This window comes from Lepidothrix coronata, unplaced genomic scaffold, assembly GCF_001604755.1.
Source record: "Lepidothrix coronata isolate B3197 unplaced genomic scaffold, Lepidothrix_coronata-1.0 Scaffold114, whole genome shotgun sequence".
In the NCBI taxonomy this organism is placed as follows: Eukaryota; Metazoa; Chordata; class Aves; order Passeriformes; family Pipridae; genus Lepidothrix; species Lepidothrix coronata.
In genome coordinates, this window is record NW_016690294.1 from 499,408 (window position 1) to 517,663 (window position 18,256).

The following is an 18,256-nucleotide window of genomic DNA, read 5'->3' on the forward strand; positions in this document are numbered from 1 at the left end:
GAGTTAAACTGAAGATTAATTTGGCAGCAGTTGTGATACAGATTGCAAACTAAAACACCCTGGAATCAGCCTCTCTACCAAGTTACAGTTTGGTCATCATGACATGCAGTTCCTCTGTTCTGCTCTCTCTCTTAGTGATATTTAGTTTGCCACCTACATAGATTATTACTGTGTAAACTTTAAAAGCAAACAAAGCCAGATAATACATAAATGTATCTGGCACGAACTGAACTGCAAAATCTGTTATTGATGGTGCTTGTTGGAGCGAGAGACCCACACAAACAGTTCTAATGGTGAGAAAACACCGGGGCAGCAATAGATTTAACACTGTCTGTCCTCAGTACCAGCAGGAACATCATACCAGGCAGGGACACCTGGAGCCCAGGAGGCAGGGAATTGTTTTCTTTACCTCATTAGTGATCTTGTTTGGCTGGGGACACGTGGGCACAAGACAAAACACATCTTACAGTTCCCCTGGTGTTACCACATGAGGTTAGTGATTGGACTCATCTGTGGCTGCTGGCTGGTTACAATTTTTAGATTTCTGTGTATCTTTACAGGATTTTTTGTTATTTAAATAACGCTGTGAAAAATACTCCTATAGTCACGTGCCTGTTGATGTTTTAATGTTTGTTGAACATGTGCAGTATTTGGTTTGGGGCTGCATGTTTGGGAGGACCCAGGAGACCATTCCTTTCTTGTTGCCCAGGACTGAACTAGTCTGAATGGGGTGCCAGTGCCAGAATATGATGTCCATGCTATACCCTTCATGTGTCCATATAGAAAGATGGTTGATGGTTTATTCTCCCATTCTGGTTTAGCAATGAGTACCCCCTTAGATGACTTCTTGAAGTATCAAGCTCAGTTTCTGTTGTCCTGCACCTTCAGCAGCTCAGCTGAAGCCAAACTGTAAAGCTCAGCCAGGTCAAGGCTTCTCAGCAACTGAATTTTGTCATCCCACTTGCACGAGAATGCATTCTTGCTGGTCCTGCCACGGGACAATGACAAAGAGAAGGGGCAGAGCCACACAGTCACCTCAGAAAGGGTTAGAATAGGATGGAAATGGGGACTTGACAGCTGGAAGCATGATGGTCCCCTGTCAGCATCACTCAAGGATCCTTGTCTGCTAATCAGCAATTAGTCAGTATTTCCTTTCCTAAACGTGGTTGATATTCTCCCCCGAGTGTGGCAATTTTACAATTGCAAGTCATGGCACGCAGAACACCCTGCCCAATAAATATGCAGTGTAGCTAAAACAATTCACCAGTCAGCATAACCCTTCCTTATTAAGATTTGGAGTAGCTTTTCTGGATGCTCTGAAGGCTTTGTTAATGAAACACCGTTCACCAGAGTACTCTGGCACATCCGAAGGGTCCCTGGGATCACAGTTTTTGCACAGATACAGATTATTGGAAATATTACAGTGTTCCATCACATAAAGTGAAAATTGCCAAACCATTTCTGAAGTCTTAATTTTCTTTCCTATTTTAGGGTCAAATGAACTTGATTGCAGTCTGATTATGGATTCTGGAGATCCTGTTTATACGGAATTTGACTTTGAGGACCAGGTAATTTTCTGTATATATGGCCTCTCTCTAGACAGTTTTCTAGTTCATGTAAGTGCTGTGCTATACAATGTGACTGAACAAGGTGGTGGAACTTTAAGGGTGCATAAGGCAAAGGGCTTCTTAAGTGCAACATAAGTAAATTCACAATACACAGAGGTTGCTTTTGGGTTAGGAGAAAAGAGTGAATATTACTGTAGTATTAAGAACCTATATCTTCCATTACTGTGCATTGCTGAGTTTCCTCCACACATTTTAAAATGTTGGCACATGTGGCAAATGGAGTTCCTAGAATGCACTGTAGGTCTGCTGTATATTTAAGAAGAGGAAGTAAAACACTTTTCAAAGGAGCAGCATGAAAATACAAATTGTGAAATATAACTACGACCAAATCAAACATTCTCCCCTTGGAAAAAGATTTATCAGAATTAAAAACAACAAATGCTTACAGCGTGTTGAAACCAGCCTTTCTACTGATCTCGTTGAATGCACATCTAAAAACTAAATTTTGATGAGTGTTTTCCTTGTAGAAAGAAGGCTGGAGAGGGGGGAAAAAAGTTTGTGTACATCTTTCCCCTGTAACCTTCACCTGGTAAGGTCACAAACTGAACCATGGCGGGTTCCTGTGGCTTGGATGCTGCACTGAGGATCAGTGTTACTGTTCTTGTTACTCTGCAGTGGATAAGCATGAAAAGAATGACTTAGAATTAGAAGGGAGTATTTTTAAATTTTTAAAGCCATCTGCCTGTCACACCACCATACTTAAAGGTGGCGGTTTTGTATGTTTTGCTTTCTGTCTTCCACTTCTGCGCGACTCTGCTCGTGCTTCCTTCGCAAACACCGCAAACACCTCTCTAGATTTGGCAAAGAATTTTCATCTGGGTTTCTGTTAGCGTTCAACCGAATGCAGCTGCAGATGTTTTCACGTCTTCCCTCCTTATTTGCAAAAGATATCTTTCCTTGTGGCATTTTAAAGCTGGTGACAAAATCAGGGCCAACAAAACTGAATTTTCATTCAGTGTCGTGGGGTTGTTCTTGGTTTTCTTTCACAGTCTTCAGTGCGACACTTTATCCTCACCTGCAACATGTTGTATGTTCTAGCCCTATTTGTTTCTTTTAATTTATAGATCCCTTTACTGTTCTCTCTCTTTGGCTTAGTTATTTCAGTCTGGCTTTTTTCAAGGAGGCAGCTTGTCTCTGCCTCCAAATCCCATTTTAAATCCCTTTCTTTCATAAACCCTTCTCTGCCCAGGAAATTCTTAAATTTCTCATCATCTTTGTCTTGACTGTACTGCTTCTTTATTGAAGGGTTTGGGCCTATAAAGCAAAATGCATATTTAAATTATGTTTGGCTATGTTGATGCTAAAAATAGATTCTTTTGGCAAAGTGTGAACACTAAAGAAATTATACTCCTGATTCATAATGTTTGAAATGCCGTTCAAATAATAAGCCCAAGTTTTATAGATACAAAATAAAATTAACAGAAACATATGAAAATTATACTGAGACCATAACTTCAGATGATATAGTTCACTGATGATACATTGCACAGCCCATAAAAGCACTGCCTGCAGTTTTGAATGCACGTGAGACTAAACAAGGAGACTGTGACAGGACCTTGTTGTCCCTGTCAATGGCAAATATCCTTTGTGCCAGATGTGGCAGGCAGCTTTTCTCATTGTTTGGCTAAATTTGCCATTCTGGCAGGAGTGCAGTACTGATAGCAAACAGAGAAGGAGAAATGAAGCTAAAGCAGGGCTAAAATCCCTTCAGTCAAGGACAGCTACATAAATATGAGGTGGCTGAGAATGACTCGCTTCAACCGCAGGGTTGGTATTTTGATACTTACTAGTGACGTTTTAAAACATGTAAATATTTCTATTGCTAAAGAAATATTTTTATACCCATTTTATATGAGACGCCTTGTACAAATATAAAGAAAATATATGCAGGAGAAAGTGATTGCAACCAAAGCCCTTGCCATCTAAATTTTGAAATTATGCAAGCAAATGTTGTATACAGAAGCAAAGAAGAGCGTGGAGATTACCATAAAGTCATAATTCCATCTATCTGCCCTGTCTGAAAAACAAAATGAGAAATTACTCTCTGGAAGGGAAGATCAATAACTAAATTGAGGAGTGAGGAACTGCTCACATTGCAAACTTGAGCTCATTTTGACTGTGGCAGTGATTTAATACTCCAGTGATTTACCACATGCTGTTTACGAATTGTGTGAGGCATCAACAACCTTTACTCAGAGAATCTCAAGTGGAAAAAGAATGCATGTCTGGATACAAATGTGTCATGCAGGGATGTTATTGCATAGGAGATCTGTCATGAGAATGTGGGGGTTAGGAAGGCTGGTTTCTAAGCAACCTTACCCAGCTGAGCTGCTAAAAATGACTGGATTTTAGGAGAACATCTTGGTAGTCACTGAACCAGAGGAGTTGGGGGTTACACAGCGTGTCCTGAGGACAGAGCCACAGCTGGCAGGGGGTGTCACTTGGCACAGATGGAATGGACACACTCGGATACCATTGCATTTCCTCAGTCCTGGAATGAGCCAGGAAAATCTCCAGGGTAAACTAAGCCAACAGAGTGTCAGAGTTCTTCAGGTGCACACCACTTCTTCCAGAACAATGTCTGACTGGAGGCAGGGCCAAGGAGAAGGAGTGCTGTGGTTCCAACCACGGATGCAGTCATTAGCTCATGTAGGAGTGCTCCAAAATACAGCAAAGGCCTTCGAGGAACACTTGGTACCTGTTGCTGAAACACTGCAAAGCAACACTAATGTAGGCAAAGATCTGGCTTTCCTGAAAGAGTATGCAGGGGAGATGGAATTTAAAACAGCTCAGAAAAAGCTTGAGCTTTGTATTGTACATTTTATAAATGAACGTTCAATTAAATTTATGTAACTGAATTAAAAGCAAGCTGTTGGTTTACTACTGGCTGTGCATGAATGCTTCAAGAACTAGAACATCCATAATCACTAAGTCCCTACAGCACTGAAAGGCAGGAGAGAAATACCCACTTAAAAAAAAAAAAGGCATTTTTTTCTCCAAATCATTAATAACTATTTTTCTGGGGTTTTTTTCTCAGATCCTGGATTACAGAAGGAATAATCTAGTTTTTCAGAATGACCTAGAAATACATTCTACCAGTAAAATAGAAATAAATAAATAAAGCAGAGAGTACCTCTCATTGAGAATGCCTTGTGGAAGAACCAGCCAAAGTTTCATGTGTTAGCAATCTCCATAGCCTTTTCTGGAATAACGATTACACTACTCAGTACTCGATTGGAAAACATAAAAGCAAAATAAAGTGATAGATTTCAGATATTTTCACCCACGTTAAGACTTCAGGAACGTATTTTGGGCAACTCATTTTTTGGGGCAACAGCTTTATAGAGTGTTCTCAGTTTGCAGAACTTGCTGTCATGACTGGTGTCTGGTTTAATAAGAATTGGCCTTTGCTGCTGGAATGCTCTCAAGTGTGATAAAGGTTTTTACAGCTCGCTGTGTTCCTTTGTACTTGCCATTCAATTCCTCAACTTTGCCAGAGAGGCTGTCAATATAATGCCACTCGTTTCCAGAGATCAGACAAGTTTTATTTTTAACAATTGGATTTTTAATTAGAAACCTTCCATTTGGCTTATTGCAAGTGCATTCAGGCCAAAAGGGAGTATTGAAAAATTGGCATCAGGGAATCCTATCAAAGAGTTCCAGAAGAAAAGAGCATCCAGTTATTTTCTCATGAAAAGAAGCCTTTCAAGACAACCTTAGCTAATCTGAGGAATATTTAGACTAATTAGAGAAAAAGTTAAAACACGCAGTCAGGTGACTGTAGAGTGAATACACTCCTGAACAAGTGTTTACGGAATTGATGACTTTAAAATTTGGGAAATGTGCATGTCAGGCAAACTTCAAGTAAAAAAGCCTCAGAAGTATATTTAGCCCCTCTAAGTATTTTGGACAGTATTATTGGACAGTTTGGGTTGGAATGGACCATAAAGATCATTCTGTTCCAATCCCCCTGCCACCAGCAGGGACACCTTTCACTACACCGGGTTGCTCAGACCCAGATCCAGCCTGACCTTGAACACTAACAGGGATGGGGCAGCCACAACTTCTCTGGGCAACCTGTGCCAGGGCCTCACCACCCTCACATCTGCAAAACATGGAAATGCATTTTTGTGTCTTCAAGGAAGTTACCAGTTCATAACTGAGGCATTTCCATGTCCTTGCAGTGTCAGAGTGCATTTACTGATGACATTAGGGAAATGCAATAGCACGTGCAAAGAAGAGATTGTCTTTTTTTTTGCCCCCCCCAAAGGTGTCAAAGATCTAGGAAAAGTAGATGTAAAAAAGACTGAAAGCTAATAAAAGGTTTTCTGTTCAGCAGTGACAAGCAATCTATTGTATTTAGAAGTGCATAGCCCAATCTTTTCTGCAAGTGCAGAATGTTTTATAATTAGAAAACGCGACAGCTCACTTGAAAAACTCACAAGTAGAACCAAAATCAAGTGAAGAAAAAAAGCCCTGAAAGAGACTTACTCTCATTGTAACAAGACGAAACAAGCTCTTGATTAAAAGTTTTTGCCATGTAGTGGCAATCCCTTTTCCAGCTTGCTGTGGTTTCCCATCCAAAGCACGTGGGAATCCAGGCTTTAGGGGAGCAGGAGGAACTCCATTGCTACCAAGACTCCAACAATATTTCCGTCCTGACTAATCAGCATACCTTGAAACTTAAATATTCAAGAGATGTAACAAAAAAGGTCCTGAGAGCCTTTTCAGTGCAGAAGCAGAACATAAATATTCATAAAACTGATGGGCAACAGCAAATTGTAATCCTCATTTAACTAAAGCTCTGTGGACTAAAACACGTTTACTGTGTTTCCTATCAGTTGGCACTTTGTTTTGATTGTGTTTTCTCTACTTGGAAGGTTCAATCCAAGTAATTTATTTAACCCTTCAGACCCAGTGCTCTGGGGTTGGTATTACAATACAAGAAGGAGCAAAGTGTACACCTCCATTAGCAGAGACTCCACTGCCGGGGCTTCTAAAGATGCCTTTCAAAATTAGATAAACATTAATTCAGTTATTCGAGGAGTCAGATCTGGAATGTCATGGATTAATCATGCACTTTCTCTTTACTTGAGAACATAGGGAGCTTGTGGTGGAACAGCAGTTTTATTCACATCTGCTGTGCAGCATTAATCATTACAGGTTTTGGTAAAATGACCAAGAGTATCCAGAAGCCATTTAGGTTTTTAATGCTGAACATTTCTGCAGTGTCCATTTCTCTTTTGTTGATAGGCAGTGGTATCAATTTGAATTACAGATTCTGGTTATATTGAGAAACTGATTAAAAGAGGAGTATGGGATAGAAAAGAAAATGAGAGGACACTCAGAAAATGGTTGTGAAACTCTGTTCCCTCAACATTTATTTTTATTAAAGCCCACTGAAAGGTGGAGTTCAATCTAGTTTAAGGATATCTGCAAAAAAGGGATAATGAATAAGCATCTGAAGACATGAAAGAGCTGGAGAGGCAGGTCTGACTACAGAGAAAAGATGTTTAATAGAAATGTACTGAAGTCAGTGAACAATCTGTTCAGTTCAAGTTGCCATGGAAACTATCCTATTAAATGCTTTAAAAAAAAAATCAGTTCTAGAAACAAAGTACTACGGTTTGCCTGTTACAAAATGCTTCCTGGATAAGCTCAAAGCAAGCCTATCTGGGTGCTTCTGTATCATTTTGTAAGCTGGCATTATTTGTCTCGTTCAGAATCACCATTGTACCCTGTGATAAAGGCACGTGGAAGAAAGCCTACTGCTCTATTTTCCACATGCAAGAAAAATTGCCCCTTGACTCAATCTGCATTTTTACTGTGAAATGCCAGAAATAGTTGTTTGCTCCTTCTTTGACAGATGTTCTTTGAGCTCACTTTCTGCTGATATATACATATATTAGGGCAGACTGAACTGCCAGGGTTAGTTGAAGTCTTTGCATCCCTAATTCTTTCCTGATTTTGAACCAAAAGGGGCTGCCTGCAGCTCTGGTGGGCAGGACAGGGCGTGAGGATGCAGTTCCAGGGATGGTGAGCTCAGGTGAGTTACTGGGGATGGAAACCACAGTGACAGAATTATTCTTCACCATGTGCTGCTTTTATGCTTCACTTCATCCTTCTGCAGTACCTCAGGAAGCCCTTCTCTGTGGCTGTGGAAGGTGTCTGTAGTAAAAGCATTTTACAATTTACAGTGTCTCTCCATCATTTTTCAAGGCAGTAGCAGTAGAATAGTGTACCTTTGTTCCTCACACCTGCTTGCCCCTCCCCTGACAAACTGAGGCCTTTATCCCTTCATGCACAAAATATAAGTTTACAGCTCAATTTATGAGTTCTACCTTTACAGCCCAGAGAACTTGCATAATTCTTGGGGAATATCAGGCATCCCACACAGTTGATGCAAATAGGATCCAAAGCAGAACTTTTCATATTGCACCAAAAGTTGTTGAAGAAATGTAAAGGTGTGTTTTAAATCCTGCCCTCTCTGCCACAGAGATTTACACACCTCACTCAGGGCTGTGGACTGGTTCTGTTCACATTAGCCCAGCATTCCTAAAGACAGCTACCAAAACCCTTCCTTAGGAACATCTGCAGTAATAATGCCTATATTTTAAAGCACTGCAGAAGAAACCACTTTTTTCTTTTATACTTCTTAATCACTGTTAAAGTACATGCTATATATTTTTACATTCACCCATAAAACTGCAGTGATTGCAAGGATGCTGTTTTACTATGTGGGATACAAAACTGCTCTTAAAATCACTTATTTGTGTTGTATTGAAGCAGAAGAGTGGCTTCTCTGGGTGCATTGGAAGTTAAAAAAAAATTCCCAATGTATTTTCAGAAAGCCATATGTTTCCTATGTGTTGGGTTTTTTTCTACTCCTTATGTGTCCCGTGATTGTGCAGTCAGTGTTAGTCATTTTGGACTTAAATACCAGTCATAAAGAGTGAAAAGTGGCCTAGTTTTAGAACTCCTTCACAGCAGTGCATCTCAGATCAGTGGACTGTTTCTTCAGATAATTACATTCCTTCTTAATAGAGAAGTTCTTTATAAATACTGTAGAAGTTTCTTACTGAAAGTTATAAAACTACCTAATAGCAAATAGGTGTTCTAGTAAACTTTGAATATCCATTGTCAAATGGTAAGCAGAGAAGATCTTTGAGTAGCAAAACTGGAGTACAACGGTCAGTTTTTATCTGAACAGCAGCAGCTCACGGGATCTGAGGGCCACAAGCTGCTCTTATTTTTACAACACCCTATTCTTGCCCTTCTTTGTGCCAAAATCTTTTTCTTTTTGAAAATTGAATTGAGACAGGCCTGATAAAAAGCCTTTCTTCTCTAAAGTTAAAAAAAAAAAAAAACAAACCAGAAAACACCAAAATGCACACACAAAAACCCCAAATCAAACCCAAACCAACCAGCCTTAAAAAGTGATTTGAAGCATAAATCAAATTTAATGGTAAACAACTGTATGGCTTATAAAACCCGTTCCTGGGTCCACTGCCCTTTCATAAAGCCTGCAGAGAAACATGTAATTTTTATTTGTTTAACTAATTGGTGCCTGACAGTTCCTTTTAATATTTACATTCTCAAATCAGACTTGAAAATTGAGAATACTTTTAGGCAACAATCATGCTGTATTTTAAAGTCAGTCTCACTCTCCTCTCCTTTATCCATGATTATTTATCCTCTTCAGCAAATTTCTAGGAGGAATTCCTGTTGTATCTGTGAAAAATCTGAATAAAGTGAATGAGGCACTTTTCACCACTATTTTTCAGTAGCATTCAAGAAATAATGATGTGATAAAGAACTTTTTTCTTTTCCATGTTACAAAAAGAACCCAAATAAACCCCCCCAAGGCCTGGAGCAGAGGCTATTAATGGGTAACAGAAAAGCTTTCTCATTTCATCAGGTAACGAACATTCACAGCAGCTGGCATTAAGTCCTAATGAAGAAAACGTCCCTGCATCAGATAAAAAGTTAAATCTATTTTATTGATTTCTTTAAAGTGATATGTCTGAAGAGTCCTAATTCATTAGTAGCAAAACTCAAAGATCTGAAGAATTGTGTATCATTTTCTTATTATTTGCTGTGACTTAGTGTCAGTTTTTTATTATGGAAATTAGCTGGGTGGGAACTAGATGATCTTCCAACCCAGACCATCCTATGGTTCTGTGGGATTATTTCACAACCTAGCAATGACAGGCAGTAACTTAAACTCATTAACCTGTTATCTACTACCAGTCAGATATTTGCCAATAACAACCTAGATGGCAGGAAGGCAGAATACTGTCTGACTGCATTTTCCAACTCTAAAGATGAATGTCTGCTAAGAGATTCTTTACAGGTAGCAAACTTCTCTGTTTAGCAGTGATTTTAATGTACTATTGATATTGTTTAAGCAGTTACACAATCAGCTGGGCTCCTCTAATTGATGTGTTTCCAGATAATATTTGTAGAGATAACTTGGCTGTAAAGGCATCTGAAATTACAGACTATCCATCTTTCTTCAGCAGTTATTCTTGTACAATTCACAGCTACATCATCATAAGATGATGAACTTCCTTTCCTTGCTTTCAAGTACATGGAAACAGCTCTAAAGCACTGTATTGCTGATGGCAGTGTGGTGTAATTACCATTAGCTAGCTCCTAACTGGAGGGACTTTTCCTGATGTGATCGCTTGCTAAATCCAGCAGTTCTCTTCCAAAGCATTTTGGTAACGAGGCAGATCAGTGCTTTCAGGCGGATAAAGGTTAAGCCCTTCACAGTTTAGAAAGACACAATCAGATCTAGATACTGTCATCTGTAAACATGAAAAGATTGCATTAAACGGGGTGCCAGACTCTGCCAAGGCCTTGCAAGGAACCTCAAACCAAAGAGCAAAGTTCCTCACTCAGATCAGCACAAGAAAGAAATAATGCCGCTTTCATTTCTTTAATTTGATTGTAACTTGTGATTGTGATCTTGATTTTTAAAGAAACTTCTGTGTAAACTTTGTGCCTAGAATTATTTTGATCCATAGGCCTTCAAAGGATCAAGATAAGAAGCTGAATCTAAAATGAGGCCTTTTTATGTAATATATCCTTTGCAGGGTCAATTATTTCATTGTATTATTGCAACACAATGTAGGGTTAATACTGTCACTTGAAATGTAGGAAAGAGACTGATCTTTCATTTGAAAATGTTGGCAGGTTTTGGTGGGTTTTTTTTAAGATGGCAGTTCTCCTGCTGCAGTGTAATGAGCTGAGAATTACTGCAAATCAAAAAAAAAAGAAAATATTCTATGTAGCCAATGTAATAATACTTCAGCCTAATGAAGAGCACTTGTGTTTCAGTGATGATGGGAACACAAGGAGAAAGCTGCAAGGGTGGTGCATGAGCCCTGCAAATTAAAGTAGCCAGCAGTTCATCCATTCTGATCCCCTTGCTGTTCATTCCCCTCATCTGCTCATGCAGCCACACACATTTCTCACAGGGGCTGAAGCTGTGCTGTGAGAAACTATGGCTTGATGACCATGGGCTCCTTTGAGCTGGCTGGCATAACGTGTTGTGTGCTGATAACATGCATGGATTAAGTAGTATGAGAGTGCTCCCGTCAGTGCTATTATTGATATTTATAGACTAGGTTAAAGCATTGATGGTGTGAGTATGTTGACACCGCATAACCCAGACCGTGTCCAGAATATATGTAATTCTCATTTATGAGAACAACAAAGAATTCCCACTCTAACACTCTTGCTGGCCAGCCTTTGTAATTTCTCTTTGATTGTACTGTACAGGATGTGGCAAAATCATGCTAAGGGGCATGGAAGTCTCAGGAAAAAAAAACATGCCAAGTTCCCCATTTCCATAGTGTAATCCTTCTGTAGTTCTGCAGCCTTTATAACAACTTTCAAAGACTAATTTCATCTTTACATTGCAGTTCAGTTCTAGAGCTTTCTCCAGTGTTGCTTTCTCACTATTAACAGCTTATCGTACCACACTTACTTTGGAAGCAGTTCATCCTGCACACTGGGTGCTTGTGTATCCTGCAGGAACCATTCCTTTGGACACTGAAAAGCTGTTCCTCACAAAACCAATATTACAGACTCATAGAATGGCCTGGGTTGGAAGAGACCTTAGAGATCATTTTGTTCCAACCCCCCTGTTTTGGGCAGGGACACCTGCTAACTAGATCAGGTTGCTCAAAGCCTCATCCAACCTGGCCTTGAACACTTTGAGGGATGGGGCATCCACAGCTTCTCGGGCAACATGTTCCAGTGCCTCTCCACTCTCACTGTGAAGAATTTCTTCCTAAGATCTAATCTAAACCTGCTCTCTTTCAGTTTAAAGCCATTCCCCCTTGTCCTGTCACTCCATGCCCTTGGAAAAAGTCCCTCTCCAGCTCTCTTGCAAGCCCCTCTCAGGTACTGGAAGGCTGCTCTAAGGTCTCCCCAGAGCCTTCTCCAGGCTGAACGATCCCAGCTCTCTCAGCCTGTCCTCCTGGGAGAGGTGCTCCAGCCCTCTGAGCATCTTGGTGGCCTCCTCAGGACTCTCCAGCAGGTCCGTGTTCCCCTTGGGCTGGGAGCCCCAGAGCTGGATGCAACACTCCAGGTGGGGCTTCCTGAGGGCAGAGTAGAGGGGCAGAACCTTCCTTGACCTGCTGTCACATGCTTTTGGTGCAGTCCAGGAGACAATTGGCTTTCTGGGCTGCAAGAGCACAGTGCTGGGTCATGTGGAGCTTCTCATCCACCAAGAATCCCAAGTCCTTCTCCCCATAGATTAAAACTGAGAGGTTGGAGAGAGCTGTTAAGATATACAGACAAGCAGACAGAAGAAGAAATGCAAACTGTGCAGAATATCCATTTCAACTTATCAATTGCTTAATTAACAGGAGGAGGATCAGTCAAGCTTTTCTGGTTATGAGAGCACAGGAGGTGAGTTCCTTTTTCAGTGTTAATTGCCATTTCATTTTGAAACCTTTGATTTCCCCTGGTATTTAAATAGTTACATAGAAGGCAAAGTAAAGTCAGGTTATTTGTATCGTGAAATTTATTTCTCAAAGTACTTTATCATGTGAATCCTCTTTGAATGCAAATTCAGGTTTGTAGAAGACATTTCTATGCTCTTTAGGCTAGTGGGTCCAAAAATATTAGATGATGCTACTGTTAATCAGCATCAAGTCTCAGAAGTGTTTTCAGAAACTGGCAGTTATGAAAACCTCCTTGGGAAGTGTGAGGTGCTAAGAGTCCAAGAGGAATGAAAGGATTAATCAAAACTTTTCATGCCTTGTGATATTTTGTAATAAGGCCACATAATAATGTGTCTTGTAAGTGATTAAGTCAAAGACATAATAAAATTTCATCAGCTCAAATGGTGCAAGATCACCTTCTGTACTGGTATACATCGAGATGTGTCTGCTTCTTTTTTTTTTTTCCTTTTTTCCTTCTTTTTTTAAAGAACAGATGTGTATGTGCAAGGTCTAGTTTTCAGGTAAAATATCTTTATCGTACCTGCAATGAGAATTATCAAACTGGGAGATTACTAGGCTTGTGGATGATAGCTCCTTTTGGAATGCAGAGCATTGTAGCAGAAGGTAAATCTGGTAAAATCAGATCCCCGTGCATGAGTGTTACCCAACTCGGTGTGGTAAGTAGCTGACATAAAAATTAGTAGGTCTTGCCCACTAAAGAATTTTTATTTTCATTTCAGACTTTTCAGAAGATCTGAGGAAATCAAACATAATTTTTGTTGTTGGTAAGTAGGATTCCTGATTTAACTGCTACGTTTGAAAATCCCCATCTTGTTTGGCTTTGATTATATGATTTCTTTTAAAGTTGAGCAGAATAGGAGAATATTTATGCTACAGTGATGGTTTAGTCTTTTGGAAGGGAGTTAGCATTTAATAACATGTAATTAACTTGGGTATGACCATACTAACAACAGTTGTGTAAAGCATAAACTTTGAACAGTCTTTTGAAACAAATTCTAACGAGAAGAATTACAAGTTTGATCTTAAAGCTCGGTACTAATCACTTGAAAGAATAATTGCTTTTGTATCAAGCAGTTTTCAGAACTACCTTACAATGCAGAGCATTGCCAAGGTCATAAGGATAGATACCAGAACATGGGGGATTGTACATAAAAGTAAGTCAATTTGTACATTCTTTTTCCTAATAAAAAAAAAGCCACACCTCCAAAGTGGATAATAAATGACTGTTGGTTAGGAGCTGAAATCTGGTAGCAGTGAATTGTACAAGAATTAAAGAAAACCCTGAAGAAACCTCACAGGAGCAGAACAAAACTGTTGGGAGTGGGGGGAGAGGGAGAAAAACAAGCCCCCCAAATTCTCAGTGGTCCTTTGCAGTGGGCAGTGTTGGGGATGTTCAGCCCATGATACCTTGACTGGAAAGAGAGAAAGAAGATAGGTTGGAACAGGCTTCCATGGATACTTGAATGGGAAAAACTGCCTTGGTCTCAGGTGCCATTAGATGTATTCATGAGGAAATAATAAGATGCTTAAAAAGATGTTTTAAAGTGTGAGATTTAAAGATGTACATTTGAGGTAATTTACGGACTAATCAAAATAAATGCACCATCTGCCGTGGCTGACAGATACTGTTTATAAGACAAAAGATAAAAAACAGGCAGTTTCCTCCCCCACTAATTACCCTTGAAAATTGTCCAAAAGGGAAAGAAAAAGAAATAATCTAATTAGCAAAGATTTACATTAGGGCTAATGTAGGAATTAATTGGAATAACAGTCAAGTTGGATTAATTAAGCAACAATGTCAATGTTTTACCCAGAAAGTAAAGCAGAGACATAGAACCAGCAAGTAAAAAATATAGGAGATAAGAGCAGGATAATAAGAGAGGCAAAACCAAGGTAAATTTGGCCTGTAAAGTAAAATTCCAGAGAACAAAAATAAAAACCACAGAGGTGTAAAAATAAATTTGGGTGATGCTATAATACTCAAAACTTATGTGTTTATTGCCAGCCATTACAAAACCAAAAAGCCACAACATAAAAAACAGCAAAAAATTTTTTTCATCAATTTGAACCGCAGTGAATGAGGTTATGATCAGCCCTAACTGCTGCAGTACTCCGTGCTGCATCCACAAAACTGTCCCACAGAACAGTTGCTGGGGTCATTACCCTTCCCTGTCCTCTCCAGGAGGTTCAGAAAACAGAGCCACGTTGGGCTTTGGTTGAGGCTGGAAGTGGAACAGGAGGTCTCGGGAATCTTTCTGCCCTTTGGATCAGAAACAGACTCCCCACGGACTCGTAAATGAGGTGGTTAAAGCTCAGTCAGTGTAACCAACTTCCTCTGCACAATCTTTGTTATGTTCTTGCTGATGTACTAAAGCTGGTAATTGCTTAAGCTCAGTATAAGGAAGACCAGCTTTTTAGCTGACACGGAAGATATTCTCACCATTGACACTTAGAAATAAGACATTATCAGCTGCAGACAGTAGCTTCTTTTGCACGCACCAGAAATAAATAAATCATGAAACCCAAACTCTTTATTTGTCCAATGTCTGTCAGACCTTGAATGACCTAATCTAATTCAATTTATCATTAATTTAGCCCCTGCTTGAGTAGAACATTTAACCAGATAAGGTCCCTGGCCACAGTCACTGTATTTCAGAAAGGCATAGGATGAGCAATACTGATAATTAAACCCCCCATCAGCCCAAGCACTAACTGTAGAAACTGAGGAAGGCTGATTTCCCTGCCTTCCCATGACATGAACTTCACGTTTTCTTTAAGAAGGATGAGAACTCAGTGATGTCCCAAGACCTCACATCATTCTGCCAACATGTGCTCCAGGTTGTTTTCTGATTAAAATTATCTTTCAGAAAAAAAAAAAACACCAAAAAAAACTGTTGAGGTTTTTTGTTGTTGAGGAGCTATTGAGAAGCCTTCAAATGCCATATTCTGAAATTAAGGCTTATTTTTACTTGTATAAATAATACAAGTAGCATTGAAGGTAAAATTGCCAAACTGAACAAGTCCTCTAAAATCATAGCTGGAATATAAGGACAGATTGACTGGGGTTATTTTGGTTTCAGTTCTGACTTCTGAGGGCTCCATTGTTGCAGGTTTCCCCTGCAAGCACTTTTCCATGATACAGGGATGATACTCATTGTGATAACAAGGTCTAGAAATTGAAACGTTTTAAAATGAATGGTGGGACTCTCTTGTAAATCTTACTGCTGGCACCTTATGTAAATGTTTGTGATATTTTGGTATATGATAAACTTGGAAGATTTAAAATAGGGACATCTCAGTCTGACAGCATGACACTTTTGCCTTATTAACATTTCTGACAGCAAAGCTGGTTCTTGAACTGCTCATACTGGTTGTTCCTGTCCCTGCTCACTCCCAGCAGCAGTCCCAGCTCCCTCTGTCATCACTAATTCCTCGGGTTGTGGTGTTGTGTTGTAGGTCAGAGCGCTACATTTGAGTGACATGCCCAGGCTTCTGGTCCTTCTTAGTCTGGGGGAGGCTGGGGCAGGAGGGAGAACTGAGATCCTTTGCTGATCTCAGGCTGGCTGCAGTTAAATATTCAGAAGTGCTGCTTGGACAACTGTCATGACCCCAACCCACTGAGACCACTCCTTTTCTCCCCTTGAAGTGCTCCCTGGGAAGCCTTTTTGCAGTCCATAATTAAACAGGGAAGGGTAACCACCTAAGTCAGCAGTGCTGCCAGAAAGTTATTTACCAGGAGATCCCCTCACACAGGCAGATGAATCAACAGAATGGAAGGGAATGCTGCTCTGAGGGATTGCACAGACCTTTTAATCCAGCCTTGTCTACAGAAAAGCAATATACAGAATTGCATTTAATTTCTGTGCCAGTACCCTGGTTCCACGTTCTTGCTTCCTATTTGTATCAAAAAGCACAGGGGGAGACACAAAGGATCCAGTTTCCAAAAACGATCTCACCGACTGATACGATGTTCTTAATGTCTTAACCTGCAGTTCTTGTTTTTTGTTAACAAATGAGCTTTAAAGCAAGATGTACTGCACTGAGCAATGCTAGCACAACACAAAAGCCTGCTAACATTGAAGAACTGCTGGTAGTTCTACATCGTCCTGCAGGTCACAGCACACTCCTAATTCCTCTGGCTGTTTTCCAGGCTTTAGCCCTTTACCTTCATGTCATATATAGAAATCAGAAGACAACATGATTAGTCCTGAATAGCAAGTTCCCAAGAACCAAGACATATTTTTTCCAAACTGTACGTAGGCAGAGTAGAGGATGACAGCACACAGAAAAAATGACAGCGTTCACAAAGAATCTTTCGCCTTCTCAACAGAAGTGGGGACGTATTTTCCTCCTGACAGTTGAGCCACTGGGAAAACTTGACTACCTTCTTCAGTGCCTCAAGTATTTTCCATTTGAAAAACAGCATAACAAGTTGCAGTGGAGCCTTCTTAACCGAAAAAATAATTTTGCTAGCTTTTGTTTATGCTTCACAGGCATAAACACATAAACTTTGTTCCAAATAAACTTTCTTCAAGTAAATTATTAATCTCTTTCTGTAGAAAAATGCATAGATTTAATAAAAACATCCTCTAAAAGAACAGATACAGTTTTTGCAACACTACAGATTGATAGTGGGCTTCAATGACCACAGGGTTAATTTGCTGTTAAAGCTGCTTATGTAGCAGTCAGGTAAAGGATATACCCTGAGCAAGAAGGAAGCATCTGATTAGTAAGAAAATGCACTTTCACATTCTTTCCCACCAAAATAGCTCTACTTCAGTCACATGAGATACTTCAGAGGGCGACAGGACATTAAATAATACTTTAATTTCAGACATGTAAGTTAATACTGTTGTAAAGGCCAAGTGTGTCCTCAGCCCTCAATGCTGAATTTCCTGGGGAATTCAGCCTCTCCTCAGATCAGGCCAAGCAAGAACTGCAGCCTCATTCATTGATAAGAAAGCACAAGACTTGGTAAAATGGTCACGTACAATTGTTAAGCAGTAGAATGCTTTGTTACTCGTCAAATGAATCTAAATTATTAGCAGTGGCTATAAAAATTACCATTTTCAGCACATAACATACTTAATTATGTCTTTTTCTCTTTAAAGAGCTCAGCATTTTAATTTCTGCCTTGTTGGAACTCTCCTAGAAAAATAAACATGGTCAATTTTAATTATTGTTTGGGGTGCACACATGGTGTATGTATATGTATTGTGTCATTCTGACAGTGTTCTCTTTTAAAACACTAACAGACAAGGGTATTAGAAACACATCAACTTTTTGAATGTTTACCTGCTAAACAACAAAAAATTTTCCCTGTATTGTTATTCCTAAACAGACATATAGTTTATTTAGTATACGAAGAGAAACTGCGACATTTCTGGTTGGGCTCTACATCAAGAGAGAAACAGTTATATAAGAAACAGAATAAAATAATCTTTCTAGCTGGTGGTTTTTTTAATACTGTATATACAGACCAAATCAATAGGATTAAATCACTGCACTGCTAGCATGTTCAATGCCAGGAGACAGAATGTGTAAACAAGCACATTTATGCACAAACTTACTGATCTAAAAAACCAAAACAGACCAGAAATACAAGTAATTGCCACTCAGATACTTAATGGACTCATTACAGTTAATTTG

The 18,256-nt window shown here is 39.6% G+C and overlaps 1 protein-coding gene across 2 annotated transcripts in view; it reads left to right on the plus strand.

The window, feature by feature from the left end:
* AK5 (adenylate kinase 5) overlaps nt 1–18,256 on the plus strand; it is a 76,551-nt gene that overhangs the window by 41,047 nt on the left and 17,248 nt on the right. For both annotated transcript variants that reach the window (XM_017824897.1, XM_017824898.1), the window contains exons 8-10: nt 1,492–1,568; nt 12,509–12,551; nt 13,327–13,371. In XM_017824897.1, the coding sequence (XP_017680386.1) occupies nt 1,492–1,568; nt 12,509–12,551; nt 13,327–13,371 (165 nt within the window). The remainder of the gene's footprint in view (nt 1–1,491; nt 1,569–12,508; nt 12,552–13,326; nt 13,372–18,256) is intronic.